The 23,568-nt window shown below is 45.7% G+C and overlaps 1 protein-coding gene across 4 annotated transcripts in view; it reads left to right on the top strand.

Moving 5' to 3' along the window:
- The window catches only part of TPD52 (tumor protein D52), a 149,777-nt gene that overhangs the window by 27,668 nt on the left and 98,541 nt on the right, over positions 1 to 23,568 (top strand). The window contains exon 2 of one of the 4 annotated variants that reach the window (XM_071737832.1): positions 2,284 to 2,368. In XM_071737832.1, coding sequence (XP_071593933.1) covers positions 2,347 to 2,368 — 22 coding nt within the window. In that variant the 5' untranslated portion in view covers positions 2,284 to 2,346. Of the gene's footprint in view, positions 1 to 1,810; positions 2,079 to 2,230; positions 2,369 to 23,568 lie in introns of those variants that run through there. The other 3 variants (XM_071737835.1, XM_071737833.1, XM_071737834.1) reach the window with 3 other exon arrangements.

Here is a 23,568-nt window from a genome sequence, read left to right as displayed (position 1 = left end):
TATCTTTAAAAGTGACTGAAGGAAACAGGAAGTCATGGGCACAGAGCTCAGTAGCTCAGTACACCCCTAGCTCCAGTGGCCTTCACTTTTGTCTTTTTTTGTAAATACAAGAAGACCTTCAGGACAGATTCAGTCTTTTCTTCTCAGATCATGTGTTTATATTCTATGATGACAATTGGAGACCGTAAGCAACACTCAGACTGCTTTTAACAGGCATTGGTTTGAGTAACAGATGCTCATTACAACAATTCCGTCTCCTCTCTAGTTGAGGCTGTGTGTAAAAAGGGAATATGTCACCCTATTTGGAGATGGTGGGTTTTGAGTGTCTTCTTAGGAAAAATCTTTTCACACAAGACAGCTGGGGACTTGGCTGAGCTCTGATCCCACAAGTTGCCCCGTTGCCACTCTGGGTGGCAACAGAGCTGTTGGGGAAACTGAACTGCACTGTGCCTAAGGGGACTGGGAAGTGGGGGTTAATAAACTTACTGAGTTCAGCAAAACTGGTGCAGGTTGTACACATTAAGGCTACACCTGTACTCAACGTGGCATTCCTCAGCAGGGTGGGTGATGACCAAGTCAGGGCAGTGCCATGGACTCACCTGGGCTGGTGGGAGTTGCACTGTCAGAGAATACTGAATCAGGTCACCAGATACTGATCACGAGCTCTTGCTTTTTGGAATGTGCTGGTGAATTATCCCTGCCCCTAAAAGAAGTTGTGAGATGCTGACAGCTTCACTGCTCTGCAAGTTGTTTCCTGACAGGCGTTTTAGGGCTCCCAGGGCTGCTGCTAGTGGGAAGTAGCTGCAAAGGGAGGCAAATTTTAATGCTGTTGATATTCTATCACTGTGATTACAGATCATGTATCACATATCAGCTACTCAGTGGGAAAGCTTGGGATTTCAAGTGGAGTACTGTGGGGGAAAAAAGCTATAATTTTTTTCCTTAAAAAAAAAAGCAGGTATACCTTCTCAGACATCCATTTGAGTTTATTTTTTGAAACCCTCATAAAACTTAACTGAGATATGTGGGTTGAGCTTGTGGTGAGACTTGTATATTTGAGCAAATTAATTTCTGTGCTAGGAGATAAAACAAGGTATAAACATGCAGGGAAATATTCAGATCTGCTTGCTATTTTTACAACACTGTTATAACAACATCCTGCTGCAGCTATGCTGATTAAAGCATATGAGCAAGCATTCCTTAACCCTAAAGGGAGGGCACCCAAAAGCTGGCATTCCTCAGCTACTTCACAGATTGAAAAATACCTGGATTTGCTGCAGCTGTTTGCTATCCAAAGCAAGGGCATCCTGAGTTGGCACCTCCTGGCTCGCTATTGTGCTCTGCTTTAGCATGTGACCACGCATGCTGAAGGCTGGTGACAATTTGGCCATTCACACAGCCCCACGCTGCGGAGGCCTTGCTGCTCGTTCTGCACAAACATTGATCTTTTCCAACAAACGAATCCATAGATGTCACGGCCAGGGTTTTGAAAAGGGTGGAGTAAAAGATCTACTTGATAGCTTAATATTCCCGGTAGTCTTCCCGGCAAAGCAGCTTGCCGGGCAAACTTCGAAATGAAAACTTCTTTGCACTTAGCTTTATTTTAATAGAAAGCGTCCAGCTTGCTGGAAACCCGGTGGTTTTCAGCTGCTAAAAGTCTTAGACTAAGTCTCACGGGGGAAACCTCGGAAGCAAAAAATAAATTCAGAGTTTAATTTTTGCAACGCGTTGCCGTTTACGGCGGGGGGCGGGGGGGGAAGAGGGGGCTCATGCTTTGCCAGCGGACACGTAACACGCAGGAGGGAGCACCGCTGACAACGGAGGCTTCGGCAACACCACCAGGGCATCTCTCCCTGGGGCTCCACAGCCCCTTCCTGCCTGCACCGAGGAAAGCTGCCTACCGAACAGGGCTGGGCCGGGGAGACAGCACCACGCCTGGAGAAACTGTGGCTGTGGCGGGACCGGCCCCGAGGTCCGGCTTTGAGACTCCTCGTACCGGATTGCAAGCGCTGCCGTCGCCAAGACGCCATACCCCATCAAATCCTCCGGCGGGTTCTGAGATCCTCAGCGCTCCAAACGTAAACAGCGCCGGGCCGGGTCCGGGGATCGGGTGGGGGTCCGCAATACCCCTCTAGCAGGGGGACCGGGCCGGGCCGGGCCGGGCAGGGCTCTCCGGGATGCCTCACCTGGGCGGGGCGGGGCGACCCCCTGACTGACGTGATGCCGCTCCGCCTCCCGGAGCGCGGGCGGTGCCTCCGCTGCCAAGCAGCCGCCGGCGGGAGGGGGGGGGCAGGCGGCTGTTGCTGAGCCGAGGCGAGGAGAGCCGGGACCGGCGCCGGGGCCGCTATGGAGCCCCCCAGGGACCAAGGTAGGGTGTGGGGGCGGGCGCTGCCGTCGCACCTCGGCTCGCCTGAGGCGGCCCCGCGCGGCGGGTGGCGGGCGTGCGGCCGGGCTACCGTGCGGTGGAGGGACGGTGGCTCCTCTCGCTGCCCTTCCGCCACCGGCACGCCCGACCCGGACCTGCCTAGCCCAGCCCAGCCCGCCTCGGGCCAGGCTCGGCGCACCTTGTGTCCCCCTCCGTGTTCCCGGCGAATCCCCTCGCGAGCTAACTCCCGTGGCCGGCGTGGGAGCTGAGCGCGCCCGCCGAGGTGGCTCCGCTGGATCCCGGGAGGGGTCCCCCGGCCTGTCGCAAGGCTGCGGCTGCCGCCGCCGCTTCCTCAGCTCGGAAAATGCGGAACCGGGGGGCGGGTGCTGGCTGCCGGCCGGGGCGGGCGGCAGAGCCCGGGGCTCGCTCCGCCATGAGTGCCGCCAGTCCTCGGGCACAGGCGGTACATCCCGGCCTTCCCGGAGGGGACAATAAACTTTCTGGTTTGAGCCAGGAGTAAAAGTAGAGCGCTTCCTTTTTAGCAGCGTGTAACTTTTTTTGAATAAGCAGCACTGTTAGTGGGGCTTATTCCCTCTTCATTCGCTCTGTCCCAGCAGCTGGCAGCTGCCTCATGGCTCCTGAGCGGTACCAGGGGGTGGCACCTCCGGGCGGTCGCCTGCGTGGCTCCGTCGGCTGCGGAAGGCGACGGTGATTCCCCGGTGTGCTTTTTGCGCGGGGAAGGCTCTTACCGCTGCTGCTGTTACAATGCTCTCCTTAAAACTTTGTGGTTCATTTAAAACAATAAAACCTTGGGACTGCTGCCCAAGAGCGTAGTTGGTGCCTTGATGGCGGCTGACCTGAATGCGGGCAAAGCAGGACGCCTTGCTCTGAGGGCATCTCCCATGAAGGTGTAATGCACATATCCTGCTGATCCAGGCGGCAGTCGGGGTCTGGGTAGCGTTACTGATGGTGTTACATGATGGTGTTACTGAACTGCGCACCACCTGCTTTCCACTGTTGGGGGTGATGCAGGCCACGGTCAGCAACCTACTCTGAGTGTGCTCGGCCCAGCTCAGCATCGGTGCCTTTGGACCGATTCCGCTCAGTGTGCTCGGGAGGGTCGGGAGTGTGTGCTTGTGTGGGCAGCAGTGTGGGAAGCACAGGGGGTGCTGGGGGTGTAACCCTTGGCTCCAGGCAGTCAAGCTCTCTCCTCTGCCAGGTGAGCTGGTTAAGGCACCAACCTTGATCTATCCTTGCCCTCTTTTAAGTGTTCCAAGGCTCCTGTAGTACACTTGTGCAATTAGCAATGGCTTATTCGGATAAGGTAATTTTGGGTGGGGCTGTACCTCCTCAGGGCAGTTCCTTCAACCATTTTGAGGTCCAATATATACAAATTTAAAAAAAAATAAGCAAAGCCCCACACCCTATAGTTGGGGACTGACAAACAGAACCAGTCAGCCAGAAAACAGCTGTCAGTTTGATCAGGATTTCAGTTCCAACTGCAAGAGCATTAACAAAGATTTCAGTATTTGTCCTGAAGTTCTTTCTTGGTTTGAGCCTATTAAAAGACAAACACCATTATTAAAACTGTAGGGTCATGAACAACTTCTAGTGAAAAAGGAAAGTAAGATACTCCGGTCTTCTGAAAAACTTTAGTGACAATGTTGATGCTTTCTAGAGGCTTGTTTTGCTATGGTATTAATTTTTTGCATAAATACTGCTATGAAGAGGGTGCTGTACCTCGTGTTGTGTATCAGAATAGTGTATCAACTGTGACTTATGTGACTATTACGGTGCAAAGTGCAGCACTTTCTTCCACTGTCTTATTTTTGTCAGTGATTATGCTATTTTCTCTTTTGGGTGAGGTGAAGACCTGCAGGTACAGCAGGAAAATCTAGAATAGCCAAGACACTTGTGCCTGTTCTGTCAATGGCTTCTAATACCCTGCTAGTTAGCCCTCAAAGACCCATTTCCCTGGCAAACTGAAGTGCTTGCATTGGACACTGTGCTTGATGATGTGGTATTACTTATGAAAGTCACCTACTTTGCTAAAATCCAAGTTGTAAGGTCCTGTCTCTGGGGCTGGCTTAAACATCCTGAATTGCCGCCTCCTAACCAGAAAATTATTTGCTTAAAAGTGTGAGTCAGAGGTTGCAGTTTCATTGTTACGATGACAGCTTTCTCAGCTAGAGAAAGTTAGGGTGTGGGGAAAAAAAAAAAATCTAGATTACAGTTAAGACTTCAGCCAAACTAGATGAGGCTAATCCTCCAGATGTGTGCTGTGTTTAAGTCTTCCCTCTCTATTGAGCAGTCAGATTTGGTAGCAGTCCTTAGACAGTGGTTATCAGATTACCATAAGCAGAATTAGAATCACTGAGCAGTTTTTCACTTGAGGTGTCTTTGTTTTCAAGAAAGGGATATTTGGCCTGGCTGTATTGCTCTGCATGGTGCTCACTGTGCTCCATGTGTTTTGGAAAGCTTAGGCTGCAAGTGGGGTCTCTTGCTTGTGATTTCAAGCACCAAAGCAGTAATGTTCACTCAAGCTAAAGGGATATAATACTCTCCTGAGGTGAGGAGTCCCTTCTTTTACTGCTTTGTGTTAAATCAGCATGAACAAAAACTTGGGCTTTCCACTTTGTGGACTCAGTGAATGGACTGATAATTGCAGTTGTGTTTTCACAAAGATTCTGGCTTCTCTTGCACCCAAAAAACTAATGTACCTGTTTCTGCTTGCAATAAGAGTCTCTGTGGCTTGCCGCTGTTACTGTTAGTGCTGGGATGGTTCACCACTGGACAAAAAAGGATGAAACCCCAACAGTAGAAGCAACGTGCTGATGTGCTCTGAATGAGGAGACCATGCTACTGAGCACTCTCATGAAGATGTTCAGCACAGTCATCTGGTAATACTACATCTCCAACAGTGTGTTTGGGAGATTCCTCTTACATTTTGTTAACTCTTCACTTACATAACATGGTGTATTTCAAAAGCTTTGTGGGACTCAGGAGTCCCAAAACACTACCCCTGATTTCTTGACAGAGTATGTCAACCTTTCTTTTCCTGGAGCCTTCACTTGGGTTTCTGGGCCTGACAAAATGGACTTTAATGTTCCTTCTTTGCAGAAAAGAACTTGTTGCTGGCAGCAGTACAAGATTTCCTCAGTTGTCCTAGTGGACAAAGCTGCACCTTTTTCTACCGCTTTATTTGTTTTCTTTATCTCTAGGTGCTTGCAGTAACTGTAGGTAAGAATTTTTTTCCTTACCATGCAATTGTGAAATCAAACACTCCTAAGTAAATAAGAGCAGACAGCTCTTGTCAGAACTGCAAAGGAAGAATGATTTCACTGAACTGAGTGTCTGTAGCAGTGACATGAAGATGAAAGGAAAAAAAAATGGAGAACAGTTACACCAGTAAGTCCCTTGAATAGAAGCAAGGCTTCTACTGTCTTGCATGAAAAACTCTGGAATAAGGGGGGAAATCTCATTGTTCTGTCTCAGGCTGAGGGTACTGCCTTGACAGGGTGACGTTATGTGAGTTATTTAATGGCATTGCTCTCCTCCTCCCTCAGCCAGTGCACGACTGAAATGAGATGCTGGAGCCCAGGGGATTGGTGTGCTGTGTTGGAGGGAGGCTGGAGCAGCTGATGCACAACCAGCTGCCCACACACTGGTGCTTGGTGGTCAGCCGGAGGCTGGGGCAGTGTCACCTCTTCCTGTCCCCTCCTGTGCTTGGGCATTGGAGGGTCACTTGAACACTTCATCCATGCTTGCACCCGCTTTGAGAGGAGGTGGAGGGAGCCTGCCTGACTCTTCCAGCAGTGGAAAGAGTCTCTTGCTTGTCTGTGGTATGCATGGATCTTCTGTCCCTGTTGGCTGCAACCAGTACTGTCACATGCAGGCAAGAAAACCCTTCACCCAGCTCGAGTAAAGCCTGAGCTCAGAACTTTTGGGAAAGCTTAGCTAAGGATCTGCTTCCTTTGATCCTCCAAGCTGTAAGTGCTCGGGGCTTTTAAAATCCCAGTGACATTAAACTGTTGCAAGTTCTGTTTGTTCCAGTTTCCTGAACTTTGAAGCCCTGCAAAGCAGCCCATGGGTCCCCTATTCTCCCACTGCAATTGCCCGTTTAAGCAACAACAGGCCTGGGGAGCTCATTCTGACCTTGCTGGCTCAAAACAAAGCCCTGTGCCTCATCTGTGGTTTAAGAACTGTGCTGGTGCTCTGCTTGATCCGATTTCTTTGTGTGTAAAGTGGGAACAGCTGGTTTTTATGGCTGAGGTTGGCTGCCATATGTTAACACCTCTCCTAAAGCTGGCCTGGGCACCAGCACTATTGAGATGCTCTCAGCTGAGCCTGGAGGCTCCAGAGAATGACACCTTCCATCTGCAGGGGCTGGTAGTAACCATGTAGTGCACTAGTCTGCCTTGGAAATCTTATTTGTATTAATTTTCTTGCTCCCATCTATCTTCTACATGCACTTCTCTTTCTTGTCTTCTGCAGCTGCTAAATAGAAATACAGTAGCCCTTGACTAACAGCCTCTGATTCGTGAGCCAGATCTCAGTCAGCATGGTCCTGGGAGGAGCTGCCTGGTGAGGGAAACAGTTGTTGGAGCTTCTGAAGCTTTCTGCCATACAGTGACCCTGCTGGGTGAGGGCACCCTAAAAGCTGCTTTGGCTGCCCTGCCTGTAGTAAAGGCTGTGGTGCTGGGGAGGCTTTGTCCTCTTCCTTCACAACTGTCTGCTCCTTTAATAGGAAGAGGTCATGACAATTTTCCTGGGGATGGAACGCCTCAGCCAGGACAGAGGAGTCCTGTGTGAAGTGAAGAGACTAGGTTTGCCATGTAAAATCAGTGAGTCTGGGGATTGCTGATTCCTGAGGGTGCTGGACATGACTAGAGGCAAGGAGGATGTTAGCATTATCTCTTCAAAAAGTGATGTTTCCATGGCAACAGGTACAGTGCAGAGAGTCTTCTTGAAAGCAAATGTTTTCTTGACCAGCTCTCAGAAGAAAAATGCCCGAACAACTCCATTCTTAGTTTAATAGGAAGGAACAACAGTGTTACTGAACTCAGCAGCAGGTGTCTGGTGGGTGTGGGGTTTTTTTCATGTTTTTAAAAGAAGCTCACCTCCAGGTAGGATAACGATGACCCTGCTGTTGCCTCCACTGGAGTCTTTGTGTTGACACTTCTGATTTGAGTTTTGCTATATAGAGGAAAGGTGTTGTTTGCCATTGTCCTTTTAATATCCTGCAGTGAGTAAGCAGAAAAAATGTCAAACAAAGGGTAACTGAAAGGGAAAGCATGCATTATGTGAGATTAAGCACTAAATTGAAATGCTCTTTTTGAGCCAAAACTGTCACTCTGTGTCAGCTTCAATTAAGATTCCAGGGGGACAGCTTTCTCTCCTGTTAAAGGTAGCAAGCATTTTAGGTTCCTCATATTTGAGTGTGTATGGGAGCTTTCATTAAAAAACCTTGTCTCTGAGGGTGGAATTTCTATCACAAACCCTCTCTTGGAAGGAGCTGTAGTATTAGAGCAGCTACCCATAACTTTCTGGATCTCTCCTGGAGGTTCAGTGACACTGGCCACTTCCTCTTGCTCCACCTTCTCCTCTGCCCTTGGTCAAGGGAGCTGAAAGAATGTGTAGCTGTGTTGCTGATAGTGGCAGTGCTACCGAGAGCTAGGATAACAAATAGGAAAAAAAAAATTCATAGCCCTGCTATGAAATCACTTCTCTCTGGCAGAGGTGTAGACAGCTGTATGGATTTTTCTGCTGTTGCAGCTACAAGTGGTGGCAGCCTTCATTCGCATGAGCCTGGAGCCATTTGCCCCTGGGGGTGCCGGCAGTGCAGCAGAGACTACACAGGCTGCAAGCAAATGCTGTTTTGCAGAAAAATGCTCATTGTGCTGTTACTTGCCCTCGAACAGAAAGGGTTGGATTGATGCTATCTAACTAGGAGCCAGTGCTACTGTTGTGGTGTGAATACTGTCACTGAAAGAGGCAGCTTTCCTGTTTCACAAGCTGACTTCTCTATTGCACAGAGCAGAGTGAAAAAACAAAAAAAAAACATCCTCAGATGCTCGCTGACAGTGGAGTGCTCCAGCAAATGTATACACTGCCTTGGCTGAGCCTGGGGTGCTCTGGTGGTTTCTGCAGAACTGAAGTCTCTAGGGACATGCTAGAGTGCCACACACAGTTCAGAATGAGAGGCTTCTGAACTGCCCCTCCTGCCTACCAGCAGCACAACAAATGTGTGCTGAGCTTAAAAACCTCATAGGCAAAGAGGAAGCACGCTTTGTGTGTGTGTGTGTGTATAAATATACATTAAAAAGAAAGCAAATAATTTAGTGTAATAGAAAATTTAACAACCTAATTTGAGATTTATTAGTTTAGATCTTCTTACAGAAAAAGACTATTCTGATGAAGTCTTAAAAATTATAAAAGTAATGTTGTATGCACTTAGTTTCTGCACCTTTTCCTGGTGTTACTCTCGTCCTTCCCAACTTAGCAACCTTCTGAGGCTGGTAGTGTCACTTTGGTGGTGGCAGGGGTATTACAGCAAGCTATCAGTATTTTGACTCCTTTGCTGGAAGGAATAGAATGTTGATGGCTGTTTCTCGCTGTAGGATCCACTGGGGTCCTTCTGCTATGTTTGCTTTTTACACATTTATTCATTCTTTCCTCAGCAAGCATCCAAATCTATTATCTAAAGTACTGTTTCTGTATTTTAGATATTATTTCTTTGCTCTCTTTGTTACCTCTAAAATAGTTTTGTCCAGCTGCAGGTCTCCATTGGCAATTGCTGACTTTCTTACAGCTGTGAGGTCTCCAGTGTCAGCCCTGTGCCCTATTACTTATCATACCATGCCCGGGCTGCCACATTCTGTGTTTCTGCTCTCAGAGATGCACCAAGCAAAACAAAGCTGCAGGCAAATCAAAGCGTTCAGACAGAGCAAGCCTGACAAGCCTCTAGTCCTGAGGCCTTGCAAGCTTGGTTCAAAGCTTATGGGCTGTTGCTAGCCATGGCAATATTGTCCCCTGGGGTAGCAGCCTGGTGAGCAGCTGCAGCATGCTGAGGGGGGGTGGGAGGGGCAGAACAGCGTTTTTCCTGTTCTGCTTTCCCTTTCCTAGCAGCTAGAGGGGAGTGGAGTTTCACCAGAGCCCCCTAAGCCCGATGAAAAGATGTACCACGGGAGGCAAGCTGGGCTGGAGTTGGTGTTTTCAGACTGGTCCTTCCCCTGTGCTTCGCTGCGATCAGAGCCCATGCTTGGCATCATCTCGGTTCATGAGGAAAAATTAAAAAATGTTGAAAAGATGCTTTGTAAGTAATGCTTCTTAGCTGGTCTTAAGTAGGGCAAAACTGTTTCAGCTGTGAGCACTGGGGATGTGGCTTGTGTCTGTTTTGCTTTGTTAACTTTTTTTTTTTCTGAAGTACTTTAATTCTTGCAGGAGTCCTAGGGCGAGCAAAAAGCAGCCCTACTCATTCCTCTCTCTTTGACTGTGTTCCACCTGAACATGTATCACATCATGGCATTAGCAAGTGTTGATTTTGATCAAAATAGCAGAATTGAAAGGACCTCCTTGGTGCTTCCACTTGAGTCATTGCTGTCTGATCATTGTTGTGCTCTATAGCAGTCCAGTCCCTGGAGATACTTGTATAATAATGGATATCTGCACCCATTGGCAATAAAGGCTGCCTTTGAAGAAGGACATTCCTCTAGAATTGCAGCTTCTGGTTGCCTGTAGTCTCTGCAGAGCAGTCAAGGGTCCTGATGTGTTCTGTTTTTTCTCACACAGGCTCCCAGGTGTGGAGCTGTACAGCAAGGACTTGCCCATAGGCATCTTTAAAGTCGCCCTGTAAGTAGGAACCAGTACTTGCAACCCAAAAGAGGAGTCAGTGGTATGAAATGGGCACAGCACACACAGACTGGAGTGTGTTTTGCTCTCTGGTTGCAGTATTGTTCTGTAGAAGACAGTTCCTTCAGCACAGCTCAAGTGTTTTGCCTGCATCTCTGGGATCTCCAGGAGCAGGCTGAAGGTAGAGCAGAAGCCCCCAAATCAATCCCTATTTTTAACTAACCTACTGACTCTTTTGTGGGCTTTGATTTACTCTTTGCAAAGCTTAGTTTTATGCCTGAACACAGACAGGCTCCAGTCCTCAGGTGTGGATCACAGGCTGCTGCAGGCTGTTTCCATAGCACCACTCAGATTGGGCTCAGAGGTCCCTGGAGAGACTTGCTGAGCATCTGAGGTGTTTAGGGATGAGGAGCATTGGGAGTATCAGCCTAGTGTGCAGGGGGGGGAAGGAGCCTTATATACTTTCCTGTTGCTGGATGTCACTGTCTTGGCAGAGAGGAGAAACAAGCTGTTTTACTGCAGTGTGCTTTGATTTGAGTCATGAGCTCTTAGAAGCATCATTCACACTGTGTGTTTCATCTCCTTAAAAAGCCACTTGCAGCATTGTGATCCAAAAGGTTTTTTATTTTATTTTTAAAATGTTTTTTTTTTAGTGGGGATTTGGTCGTGAGAAGAAGGATAGACCTGCAGCGTGGTCTTGTCTTTCTCTTCTCCCAGCACTGCTCTGGTACCTGCCTGGCAGGTATTTGTATTGTTTTCTAGTCCTCTGGGTTGTGACAACCTTTTGTGTCCACTGCCTAGGCAGACTTTTCAGGTGCCATGCAAATTTAGTGCCCTCAAGCGAGGGATGTGGTGTGGATGCATCCACCTGCCATGTGGCCTGTCACCACCTCCAGAGCTACCTGAAGGACCAGGAAGCAGAAGGATCCCAAAGGGATAACTGTCTGGATATCTGAAGAAAGTAGAGTGATGTGTTTGAAATGGCAAGGGGGGGTTGTGTTGCTGCCTACCAAGCAGTTGCTCATTTCTCATCTTCTTACTGAGTAAGACTGAGCATAGTATTGGTCGTGCTCCCCACTTCTCCCACATCTCGGGCTGTGTTTGGGTCCCTGCTACCCTACCCACCAGCTCCTGCTCCAGGGTGCATGGGGACCTCATCCCCAGGCTTGGGCAGGGGACACACACCCCAAACCTAATGTAAGGATGTGTGTGTGTGATCCTCTGCTCCACAGAAGCTGGCCTTTAATTTACATAGATTAAATGCCAGAAACTACTGCAGCTTCTAGCTGGCTTCTTCTGTTTTATGATTTAAATGCATTATTTTGGAAGATTTATTGTTGTTTTCTCCTGGAAATCAATCCTTAACTGCACTAAAGGTGTGTTCTGGAGACACTTTAAGCCTCCTTCTTTGAAGACTTGTGAGAAAGGAAGAAACAGTTGTTGCTACCATTTAAAGAACTGTTTCTAGGAATCATGCTTAAATATTAGCCTTTTCTGAAATACATTTGCATTTCTTAGCATGCTTCTAGCAAAAGCTGAGGTACAGCAAGTGAGACCTGTCTCTGTCTTGTGAATTTGAGACCTTGAGCTTTGTGTACTGACCTTGATGACCCTGACCTTTGCTAGGACTGAAGATCAGTCTAAAGAATGGTCCTCTGTGGGTTTAGTGCCTTGCTTGAAAACATGTTGGCACCTTACATAGTCTAATTGGGAAGGTTATGCCACCCTTAAGGAGCATTAGAGGCATCCTCTTCTGATAGCTTTCTCTGTGGATTGCAGAGGAACAAACATGACTGCTAGGGTTGACAAGAGCAGTGATGAGCAGGGAGAATTAGTTTCTGCATATTTCTAAATAGTAGCAAGTGAAAACTGTTGGAATTAACAGCTGAAGCTGGATGGTTTTGGTTGGCTTGCATGCCTGTCACTGAGCAGGTTTTTTGGTGTGAAAAGTTTTTTGGAGATTGTGTAAGAAGGAAAGCAAGTGTTAGTGGAATCTGCAGAGCAGTCTAAGTGCTTCCTGCACTGGCGAGGATGTGTTTTGGGAGTAAACAGCAAAAGGGAGACCTTTACTGGAATAAATTTAGTCATCTTTCATTCTGTTCTAGCACACTGCTATGTGGAGTCTCTAATATGCTTCTTATTTACAATTCAAGAGCAAGCTTCACCTTGGTGAATCACAGAAAGGTCTCTTCCTACTCAAGAAGCATCTTTTGAGAAAGTGAAAATATGGAATGGGAAGAGGGATACAGAAGTCAAAGGGAGAACTCTGTGTGTCATCAAGAGGAACTGAGTAGACTTCTTAAGCCCTTTGTGGGGGAGAACTGGTAAATTGAGAGCAAAGCAGCCATCAAGTATAATAGCTACAGTAGTCTGCCTGTTCCAAGGCAATGTCACTGGAGAGGTTTTGTTTCCCCTTCATTCAGGTTGGTGGCAGCAGCATTTCTGAGGGGTGTGATGATTCAATAATAATGCCACGTCACAACTCCCTAACCAAAGTGCACACTTGGGCATTTACAACTGGAAACAAGCAGTGTGCAAGTCAGTGCTTGGACTTTTCCCTCTTCAGTATCCTGATTCAGTTTTTATATGGCAATGCAGAATTAAAAACTGGGAATTGCATTAATAGGTGTTTAAGCTCTGAAGTATTCTGAGGGGTTTCTGTGCTGATGGCCAAGCTGTGATGTGCCAAACCTGATGTAACAGTAGCCTGGTGGATATCAGCTGGACCAGTATTTAGGAATTAAGTTTGGAAAGTTCTAATCTGTTAGACAGAACCGATCCATTACATTCAGTTTAGGGCATGACCACTACTTAAGAGTGGCTACAAATATATGTGGTTTTGTTTGTTTACAGTTGTGAAATGGGGTGTGTGATGGGTTAGCTTGTGCAACAGGGAACAATGCTAAACCAAGACTTAGCAGTGCAAAACTTTATTCTTAGGGCTTGCAGTGACCTTCAGTTCCAGGTCAAATACTGTGAAGAGACAGCTTGAAGAAAGGAGTGTGTTCTGAACCAACTGTGCACTAAAAGTAGTGGAGCTTTGCTTTTTAAAAAAATAAAACAATAAACCAAAACAACCAACCAAAACCACATAAAACAAAAAACCTTAACAAATTCTCCTTCTTTCTTCCTCCCCCACCTCTTTAGAGCTGAAGCCCAATATCCTTCAATACACATCCTTCAAATCCACTGCACTTCATCCTGTTGCTTCCATCAAGTCAGCTGTAGCAGAATCAGGGAATATGTCTGCTCAACTTTGTCTTAATCTAGATATTAGACTAGACTAACTCATCTTTCCAGTTTTGTCCACTCTCATATACTTCAATACAAGGTTTAACTTGCTCTTCTTGCTTGTCTGTGAAATTTGAGTGATAAGCCTAGAGATGGAGTTCAGCAAGGCCAAGTGCAAGGTCCTGCATGTGGGTTGGGGCAGTCCCAAGCACAGTTACAGGCTGGAAGGAGAATGGATTGAGATCAGCTGTAAGAAAAAGGGCTTGTGAGTGTTGGTTGATGAGCAGCTCAACATGAGCCAGCAATGTGTGCTTGAAGCCCAGGAAGCCAAACGTATGCTGGGCTGCATCAAAAGAAGTTGGCCTTGACCCCAGCAGGTCACGGGAGGTGATTCTTTCCTTTCTCATGAGACCCTACCTGGAGTACAGTGTCCAATTCTGGAGCCGCCAGCACTGGAAGGATATGGAGCTGTTGGAGCAAGTCCAGAGGAGGGCCACAAAGATGATCAGAAGGCTGGAGCACTTCTCCTGTGAAGACAGACTGAGGGAATTGGGGTTGTTCCGTTTGGAGAAGGCTCCGGGGGAAGCCTTGGAATGGATTTCCAGTATCTGGAGGAGACCTGAGAAAGAAAGCCAGAGAGGGACTTTATAAAAGGGCCTGTAGTGATAGGATGAGAGGTAATGGTTTTGAGCTGAAAGAGGATAGCTTTAGGTTAGGCATCAAGAAGAAATCCTTCACTGTGAGGGTAGTGAGAAACTGGAACAGGGAGTCTGTGGCTGCCCCCTCCCTGAAAGTGTTCAAGGCCAGGTTGGATGGGACTTTGAGCAACCTTCTGCCCATGCAGGGGGGTTGGAACTAGATATTTAAGGTCCCTTCCAACCCAATCCATTCTGTGATTCTATTCTGTGGTCAGCTTATCCAAGCATGCTGATATTTAGGGAAACTTAGGCTTGTATAGAATGGACTGGGCACAACTAGATCACACATATGTATATTAATTCTGCTTGGAAATCTTGAGAGATTAATACTGTTATAAACAGAGAGAAGTGCTTCCCTGATCTGAACCTGGGGAGGTTGTAAAAAATCAAATACAGATTGCCTATCATGTCACCCAGAGGCCAAAAGTGATGTCTTGTGTCCGAAGCCTGATCTGATGGAAGGGGGTATGCTCAAATTTTTTTAGGGTCTGGAAATCCTTGAGAACTTTTATCTCCTTGTGGGGAATAATTTCTGGACAAACTTTCTTGACCCTTTTCTTTACCTTCCTCTAGTTTTGGAATGATGAAGTGTTTTGTGTCTGCCTGTTGATTTGTGTGACAGCAGTATCCCTGTAGGCTACTGTCCTATTCTGACTTAAGAGTAGGAGCAAAGTGTCTCTTAACAGGATTTACTCATTTTGAGCAGCATTAAAAGTAATTCAAGGACATATCAATCAGCTAAAATATCAGCATACTTATTAATATAATGGGAACTTCAGTGGTCATAATACTTTAATAACACTTTATAGTAATACTTTAAAGGTAATGCATTTTCTGCATTATATTAGAAACAAATAAGCCAGTCAGTGCAGTTGGATTGTTAGTGAATTACTCCTGGTTCACTGGATTGTATAGCTGCAGGATTTTCCCCCTTGTCTCTTAAATGAGATTAAGAGCAGTGCAGAGAAATACAGGCCCCACATATTGAATGTGACCAATTTGCAGCTCTGGCAGAATGTGGTCCAAGTTCCCTTTGGGAGCAGCAGCCACTGCTTCAGATCAACTTGGAAGCACTGCTGGAACTGATGCTTCCCAGGTGGGTATGGTGTGAAGTGATACAGGCAAGTAGCAGCCCAACTCTCTCTGGAGTAGGAACTTAGAGTGGTTGGATGGTAAAATGGTGGACTGTAAAGGAATACTTGATGTATGTTGTCTGCAGAGAAAGCGGCACAACTTATTTAAAATGAGATAAACCCAGTAACAGTGAGATGCTGCATCTGTGTGCAAGGGTACTTGATTCCAGCAAGCTGGAGATGCCATTAGTCCTTGTGTTAGGTCTCATTTTCTTAAGCTTGGGTGAGCTCACCAAAATTCTGAGGTGGATGAGAAATGTAGATGAATAGTATGAGCTTACCTTTGTCATGGACTCATCTGCTTGTATAAGCTATGGAACTGGCTCAATGGCTGTTGTCAGTTTTTATGTGCCTCATGGTTCTCTGAAGGGTTTGTGGCAAAAAAAGGCACTACTAGTCTAAGATGATTTGGTCTCACTGGGAAAGGGGGATCAGGAGCTTGTTCTTAAGACCTGAGAGTTTTCTGGGGCATACATGATTGCATATTTATTGTGCCAGTGCACTTCTACTGCTGCCAAGATGAGGTTTTACAGTTTCATGGCAGTCTGTGTTCTCAGATGAGCCAAGAGCAAAAATGTTACTACCACTTCTGCACAGCTTGCTACTTGCAGTTGCTTGCATTGGTTGTGTTATGTATTTGTTAGACAGCACCTGTCTAGCTCTTAAACTTGGTTAGTCAAGGCCTGAGAAGGGAAGAGAGTATCAATCTGGTGGTTGAATTATTAAGCAAAAAGCTTATCTTTGTCATGGATAACTGAATAAGGAGCCAGGCTACAGCAGAAGTGCAGCTTAATTGTGCAACCAGTAATCTGTGTGTGGTAGTTCTGGCAAAAAAAATTGTACAGTTTTACAGCTTTGTAGTTTTCAAGAACATGATGTGACTGCAAGGAGCAGTGAGACTTGAGAAATTGGACATGTTTGTGCCTCTCAGGAGGGCACAAACTGATGTCCCAGGCATTTGGGTGTAGCTGCCTCTGGTTAGAGTGTGTACTGCTAGATGCAGCTGTAAATGTTCAAATTGATTTCTGCATTTTAATATGCATTTATTGGAAGGGTGCAATTCTCTCCCAATCTGCTACTGCTTAAAGTTGTGTTTGAAGACACAAAGCACAAGTTAGAAGCTTGGGCTCTTACTTTTGTAGCTTACTGAAGCAGCTCCAGGGTAGCATCAAGTACCTTCAGTTGACTTCTGGTATATTGTTTGGATCTGTTTTAAGCTGTCTAATGCTGTGAGCCTGGAGGAGGGCAGGGTAACCCAGTGAGGGGATCAGGCAGAAAACATAGAAGAGAAAGTAAGGTATCCAAACAACCCCCAGAAGTTGGCTGCCAGACTTTCATGTGAAGGCAGTCACGGAGCAGTGTGTGTATGTGTAACAACAGAAGTCAAAATGATGTTTCCATTAAGTGCCATCAAATCTGCTGTGAGATTGCCAGGAGTGGAGGTATTTGAACACTGCCTGCATTTAGAAATTGTGTAGGATCTTACAGGAGAGCACAGACAGCTAGCCCTGTTTTCTTCATTAGTGTTAGGGGTATTTGGAGTGCAATTATATGAACAGGAGAAGGCTGTTTTCACAGGCTGGAGCTTTCCATACTTAGTTGTCTTCTAGTGATGAACTTAGCAGTGCTTCTAACAAATTTCATTCCAGTTGGTATTCTCTGTGCATCTTTTGTGGTAGTCTACCTGCAGATTGTTGTACTCTGACTGTTTTGGGGCAATTTGTATGACAACCTTAATAACTACTGTATCTTGAACACAGAAGTGGCTCTGAGTGCTTTTGAAGGGCAAGCTAACATCTCTAGCTGAACCATGTCTGGAAGCTTTTCTGCCAGCTTTTGTCTGGGCTGAGGAGCTTTGCTAGGAGAACCTGAAAGCATGCATAAAGGAAAGTTGCTGGAGGAATGAAGGATACTGCTCTGGAGTGGGTGAAGAATAAATGGAGGATTCTGAGAGGGGAATTGAAAGACCTAATTTCAATCTAGTTTCCCTGGGTTCTGTTTAATCTATAGATTAAAGCTGAAAAGAGAGACAGGGACACTATAGGGACACTGCCAGCTCATTGGTTTCCTCCTGGTTTTAATTTGTATACAAGAATGAGCTCTTCCTGCTGCAGAGACATGCATTCACTTCCTTTCTGGGGAAAAGGGGTTCAAGGAGAAGTGGATGACTTTCTAAAACATATTTGCTAAGAGCTGCTTCTGTTTTAAAGGTCTAGAATCACATGTCAGGCCCACAAAGTTGCTTGCTCATTCCTCTTGTGAATGAAATGTAAGTAAGTCCCTTTTAGGTAAGCACAGGACTGTTCCCCAGAATCTGGCCCAACTGGACTGGTCAGCTGTGTTGTCCTGCAGACTCTAATGCTGTAAGGGCTCTTGCCTGGTTTTCAGATGGCAAAACACTCCTGGACACTGGGGAGCTGTGTGGAAGTGGCAGATTTTCTGTGAAGCCTTTGTCCATACCTCAGTTTAGAAAGTATAGGAGATAATAGAACTTTTATCAGCAGGTAGGTATTTGCCAATCTAATGCACAGGATGAAGGGATGGCCACAGAGCTCCTGTGGGGCAGGGCACCAAGAACTCCTGTTCCTGGACGGCCTCTCCATGGTTGCAGATCTTGGAGTATGTGGGTGAGCAGCTTGTAACTGTGTTTAGCCATTTTCTAAACCACAGAATGATTGAGGTGACCCCTGGAGGTCATCAGGTCCAACTTCCCTTGCTCAGGCAGAGCCACCTAAAGCTGCTTGCTCAGAACCATGTCCAGATGGATTTTATGAGGTGCTTACCCTGAGTGCCATTGCATCAAATTTTTCCAGGCAGAAACTTGATAATTATGTGGTGAGAGCTCGTGTGTACCTCAAGCACTGAAGAGTGTTTGGTGGTATTATTATGGTATTGCTAAGATTACAGATGGTGCTTGTTTTGGTGATTATCCTTTCAGATATCAGAGTATGTGATTCAGATATTTAATCAAATCTGCTTTGTTCTTAAAAGTTCAGTATCATTTTCTTGGTGGGACCTGATAATGTGGAGTGAGACTGGTGGGCTTTTCTGGAACTCCTTTTCAGCAATGGAAGCTCTGGAGTGCAGTGTTGGAGGAGGGAGGTTGACTTCAAGAGTGCAGAAGGACACATCTGTCTTCTGAGGAAGATTGGGAGTTGCTCCAAGCTCACTCAAGTAAAGCTTTTAATTTGATTGCAGGGTTACATACTAAAACTTTGCTTAAAACAATCCTGTAGTACAGCCTTTTCTTCCTAATCTTTTTGAACTGTCACCTGGCTGCAGCTTAGCACTTTTTCTACAGCAATTTTGACAAGTTTAGTCTCTTACCAGGGATCAGTGTCCCCAGAGAACGGCAGCATAACTGAGATAAGCAGCTAAAGCCAAAGAACTAAATATATTCCTTTAGAATCTACCTGACTGTTTTGACTCTGTTAATCTCACTTGGAAATGTTCCTTTGTATTTTCAGAGTCTGGCCTGACTTCTCCAAAGTCAATGCAATGCCTTACATGATTGCTGACTGCTCTGTCCTTTTCCCATAGGTTTTCATACTGGAAATGCTTTTCACCTGTTATTGCTGGAGCAGACAAATGTGACTGTTTTTGACCAGGGTTTGAGACAGAAAACTCTGCCGTAAATCAGGGATTTCTGCCAGAAAACCCCCACAAAACTTGCTAGGGCTGGAGCAGTACCTTCAAAAGGTAGTGGAGAACCTGTGCAAATACAGAGACTCCTGTCTGATATGAATGGGTTAACAGTCTTGCTGTAGTATCACCTTTTCATGTGGCAAAACATGACAGTGTGGATCTACTCCCTCACAGGATGTTAGGAAATTAATTTGAGTTTGTAATTGGATTGGGGGGAGTAGAGAACTGTTGCCTTCACTTAAGACAGTGTATCAGCTCTCTGAAATGCTGTGGGCTGAGACTTGGGTTTAAGAGCAATACTAGCAACCCCATAATCCTCAAAAGTGTGTTGCAGGGTGATACATCTTGGGAGAATACTGATAATTGTAAGAGGTTTTTTCTGAGGTTTGTGGGTTTTTTTTGTTTGTTTGCTTTTGGGTTTTTTTGTTTGTTTGCTTGGTTGGTTGGTTTTTTTTTTTCTTCTTTTTTAATATGAGCAAGTGAAGGCTGCATTTAGTCTTCAGAAAGTGGTATTTCTATTGGTAGAACCATACTGGGCAGTGCATTTGCATCAGGGAGAGGTAGTCCAGAGAAAGCACGTGGGAGGAGGCTGAAGTAATGAGATTAACCTGGGAGTAGTGGTGAGTTGGACTCTGCTAAAAGACAGCAAATGTCTAAACCCTTAAGCCAGTCTTCTGACCATTACTAAGAGGGCTGTAGAACCTGCATTCATAGTGTTCAGCAACTGATATAACTGTGCAGCCCTGTTCATGTAATGTGCAAATCTTAGGTGCTGAGAGAGGTATCTGCTATGAAAGGGAGAAGAGAGAGCAAGACTTGGAAATAGGAGCAAAAATGTACTAATTGAAGGCTTGCTTAGTGTTTGGGCTTCTGCTGTATTGCTTAACAGCATCTTTCTTAATTCAGTTTTAAGGCCTTGGATCAGATGCTGAAAGGCTTTACTTGTCTGTAAACTGATAAGGCTTTGAAGATCATATTGATGCTGCAGAACTTAGATTGGCTTAAGATGGTTAAGTAGCTTTATAGCTCTTAAAATGGCTTATGGCCTATAAAACTCAGCTGGAATAGGAAGAGAAGCCCTGACTTTTGATGCCTGATGGGGATTTATCTGGGAAAGATGGGGCTGGAAGTCTTTACCCCAGCTGCAGTTAACTGGAAGACCTTCAGTCAGCCTTGCCTGCTAGCAGACTGCAGGGGATGCAAATTCAAACCAGGTATAGGCTGAGCAGGCAGTTAAGTATTAATAATCAACCTTGAAGTAAGATTGAATCTTTTTGCTATGTCCCCAAAATAGCAAGCGCCTCAACCCTGTCTTTGTCCACAAGCTCTTCTCTTTGTCTTCCCCCATCCTCTTTTGCTTGCTGATTTAAGTGCTGGAGTCATGGGAAGCTTCCTAAAAGTATGGGCTGTGGTGCACAAGTTTGGCATCTCTGTGCTCAAACAGGAGACAAATGCAGGGCCTCCAAGATAGTGAAGTTGCCTATGTAACAGCAGAACTCTGATGAGACACAGACCTTGTGGATTGGTTATTTAGGGAGCTTTATCCAAGGTACTGTTTGGCTCTTGTCCTAGGGTATTCCTCCAATCCCAAGGCATTAGTGGTAGCCTTTCCCTTTTGGATTTAACTCTTTGTCTGAAACACTACTGATGAATAGACAGCTTAGGTTCTTCAAAGCCCAGAGATGGTATTCATACTTGAGATGGGTTGGGGTTCTTTAGGGAAAGGAGGCCATACCTTTTTCATATATAAGCAAACTAATGTTCTGCTAGATCTAAAAGTGGGAAAAGGAGCTTCACTGCAAGGCTATCGTAACATTTTTTCCTTGTTTAGTTACCCACAAGCTAGAAATACCTTAATACTATTTTGTCTTACATTGCTGCTAGCTCCTTGGGCTAAGGTGTAAGCTGCAGACGTGGGTAGCAGGTGGTATCTGTAGAAAGTACCATGCCTGAGACAAGGCAGGCAAATATCTGGTTAACAGTGTTTGTTCAAACTTAAAAGCTTTTCTAGCTGTGCAGGAAGTTCCCTCCCATATGTGCACCAACTGTGCTGACTGTTGATGCTGAATAGTTACCTGGGAAAGCTTTAAGCACACTCATCTAACCTTAACAGAGGAGATTACGACATGATTAATGGTAGGAGTTGTGACTGTAATGCCTTGCTGAGGCTTGTTGAGCCTTCCTGAGCTGCTCTGTGACATTCAGTTGAACTTGCTGATAATTGGTTCAAGCATCCTTGACAGAAGTTGCCTTCCTTCACGCCAGTCTCGCAGACTTCAGCTTTTAAAATGGTAGAGATTACTTCAGTTCCAGACTTGTAGTTATTCTGAGTTGTTAAGGGAGAATGAGTACTTGTTCTGGAACAGCAAAATCTTGAGTTTTAATCTCTTGCATAATGAAAAAAACCTCACTGCACTTCGTCTCTGGAGCAGGTGTGTCCTTTGGCTTCAAGATCTCTTCAGGTATTGGTTTGCAGTGGATAACTGCAGTAACAACCAAGGTATACCTGAAGCAATTGAATTTGCTATGCAGGGCAAAGGAAAAAGAACCTCGAGCATGCGCAACTACTTTAAGCCACATAACAAGATGCACTAATTGAAACAGGGAGTGCTTGTACAGCCCCTCTCTTAGCAATGACCTTAGGGCAGTAGTTAGAAAAGCTAAAGAATTGTCTTGGGTGACTTCTGGGCTTGTGCTTAAGCTATGCATGTAAGCCAGGGCAAAAAGCAGAAATCAGCCTCTCACGTGGAGACTCAGATTTGTAACTCTGCAAAGCCCTTAATGTATGTGATAGTGAGGGACTAGAACAATCTACTTGTCTCTGCCTACACTGAAGGTTTGAAGATCTTGGCCCGTGCACACTTCCATCTGTGGTGGTGCAAGGCAAGGCCTTAGGCTGACTGCAGATGTTTCTAGGACCATAAAACTAACTGTTACACAGTAAATATGTGGGAAGAGCGGTGGATTTTTGGATGGATATGGGGCACAACTTACTGGAGGGAGTTTCCTGTAAATGATAAGATAATAAAGTGTTCACTCCAGTAAGTGCCCTTGGCCAGGAAATGGTATTCCTGATCGTTAGCAGAGATAAACACATCTTCCTAAGGGGTTCTTTTCCTGTAATAGCCTTTGATTGTTGTGCTATCAGTGTTGCATGGAATGACTCTCTGGGGTTGGGAAAAGGTCCTAGGTGGTAGCCTCACCTTTATTTCCTTTTTCTGTGTTGGGAGAGTGGTGGTAGAAAACACCCAGCTCTTCCAGTGTGCCACATCTGGTCACTTGTCATTCTGCTTAATCAAGTCAGTGCAACTCCTGCCTGAGCCTTGGTACAGAGGCAGCCCCTGTCTGCAGTTACAGGAGGGAGAAAGCTGCAAAGCAGGACCAGTAGCTATTCCTGTTGGTGTGCTTAGCTGATAGGATATTATTGCTGCAGCCATGTTACAGTTCCCTGCACCCTCTGGATGCTTAAGAGTCTGTGACGAAAGCTTTGACCTTTGTCAGGTGAACTTCATGGTGTTTCTGGCTGATGGCCACAGCCACGTGTCAGAAATGCAGAGGGACATTGTATTTTCCACTTTCAAGTGGGTCCAGAAAATAGCAGAGATCTGTGTTTCCGCACACTCATTGTTAAGAGCCTGCAGGTAGTCTGCACCAGAAACCAATGTAGGTCTTGTAGTCTAAAGGAACTGCTCTTTAATTAGCTGGAAAGTCTGTTCCTCCAACCCCTGAATGCAGTGGAAAGGGAAAGTTAAAACTTCAGTACGCTCTCCTCTGCTATCCCCAGGGAATACATTGTCCAGGCTTGACTTGGGTTTGCTGCAATGCTCCTTCACTTTTTTTACAGATTTATGCAGAAGGTGTTGTATGTCTCTGAGCAGCTTTGTCTTTAAGCATCGTTCTTACCGTGGTGGGAAAGATTAACTTTCATTTGATTAAGCTCCTCTGGGTGCAGGCTGCAGTGAAGAGCCCAGGTGAAAGTGTGGTGTTGGTGTATGAGTTTACAGCTCTGCTGTAAAGGTGGTTTACAGTGGCAGAGAGCTTGTTTTTTCAGTGAAAGAAGCTGACCGTGGAGGAACTGTGCTGAGTGTGTCTCTTAGGTAAGAAACACTTCTGCTTCCCACAGCTAGGTCTTAAAAAACCCAGAGCTAAGTCAGGTGGCTTACGTAAGTTGGTCTTTCTCCATGGTATATGTGTCAAAACATAAATCATAAACATTTCATCAGGTCCATGCATTCCAGTTATGCCATGATTCCTGGCATAACTCACTGATCTAGATGACTCTCTCTGAAGTACCAATGACATAGCACTGAGCACTTAAAAAACCTGGTTTTGTTTTGTTTTTTTATTAAATTTAAAAAAAACCAACAAAAAACACCTTTATACCCAGGTATGTTTAGCTCTCTGGGCAAAAATTATAATGCACATCATCCTTTCATAAATAGACGAGGTGTTTTTTACAGTGTAACCTTCAGACATGAGTTCTGCTTTCTTAAATCCTAAGCCCACTCTACAGCGTGGTACCTGGGCAGCAGGGATTGGGTTCTGGCTACTGGTTTTTGCACTGGTTCAAACAGCTGGAGAAATAGTTAACATACGCAGAATTTTCCATTAATCAGAGGAAAAAGTCCTACACAGATGGTGTATA

The sequence above is a fragment of the Heliangelus exortis genome, chromosome 2 (genome assembly GCF_036169615.1).
Source record: "Heliangelus exortis chromosome 2, bHelExo1.hap1, whole genome shotgun sequence".
Classification (NCBI taxonomy): Eukaryota; Metazoa; Chordata; class Aves; order Apodiformes; family Trochilidae; genus Heliangelus; species Heliangelus exortis.
Note: the sequence above shows the minus strand (reverse complement) of the source record. Positions and strands in the feature narration are given on the sequence as shown.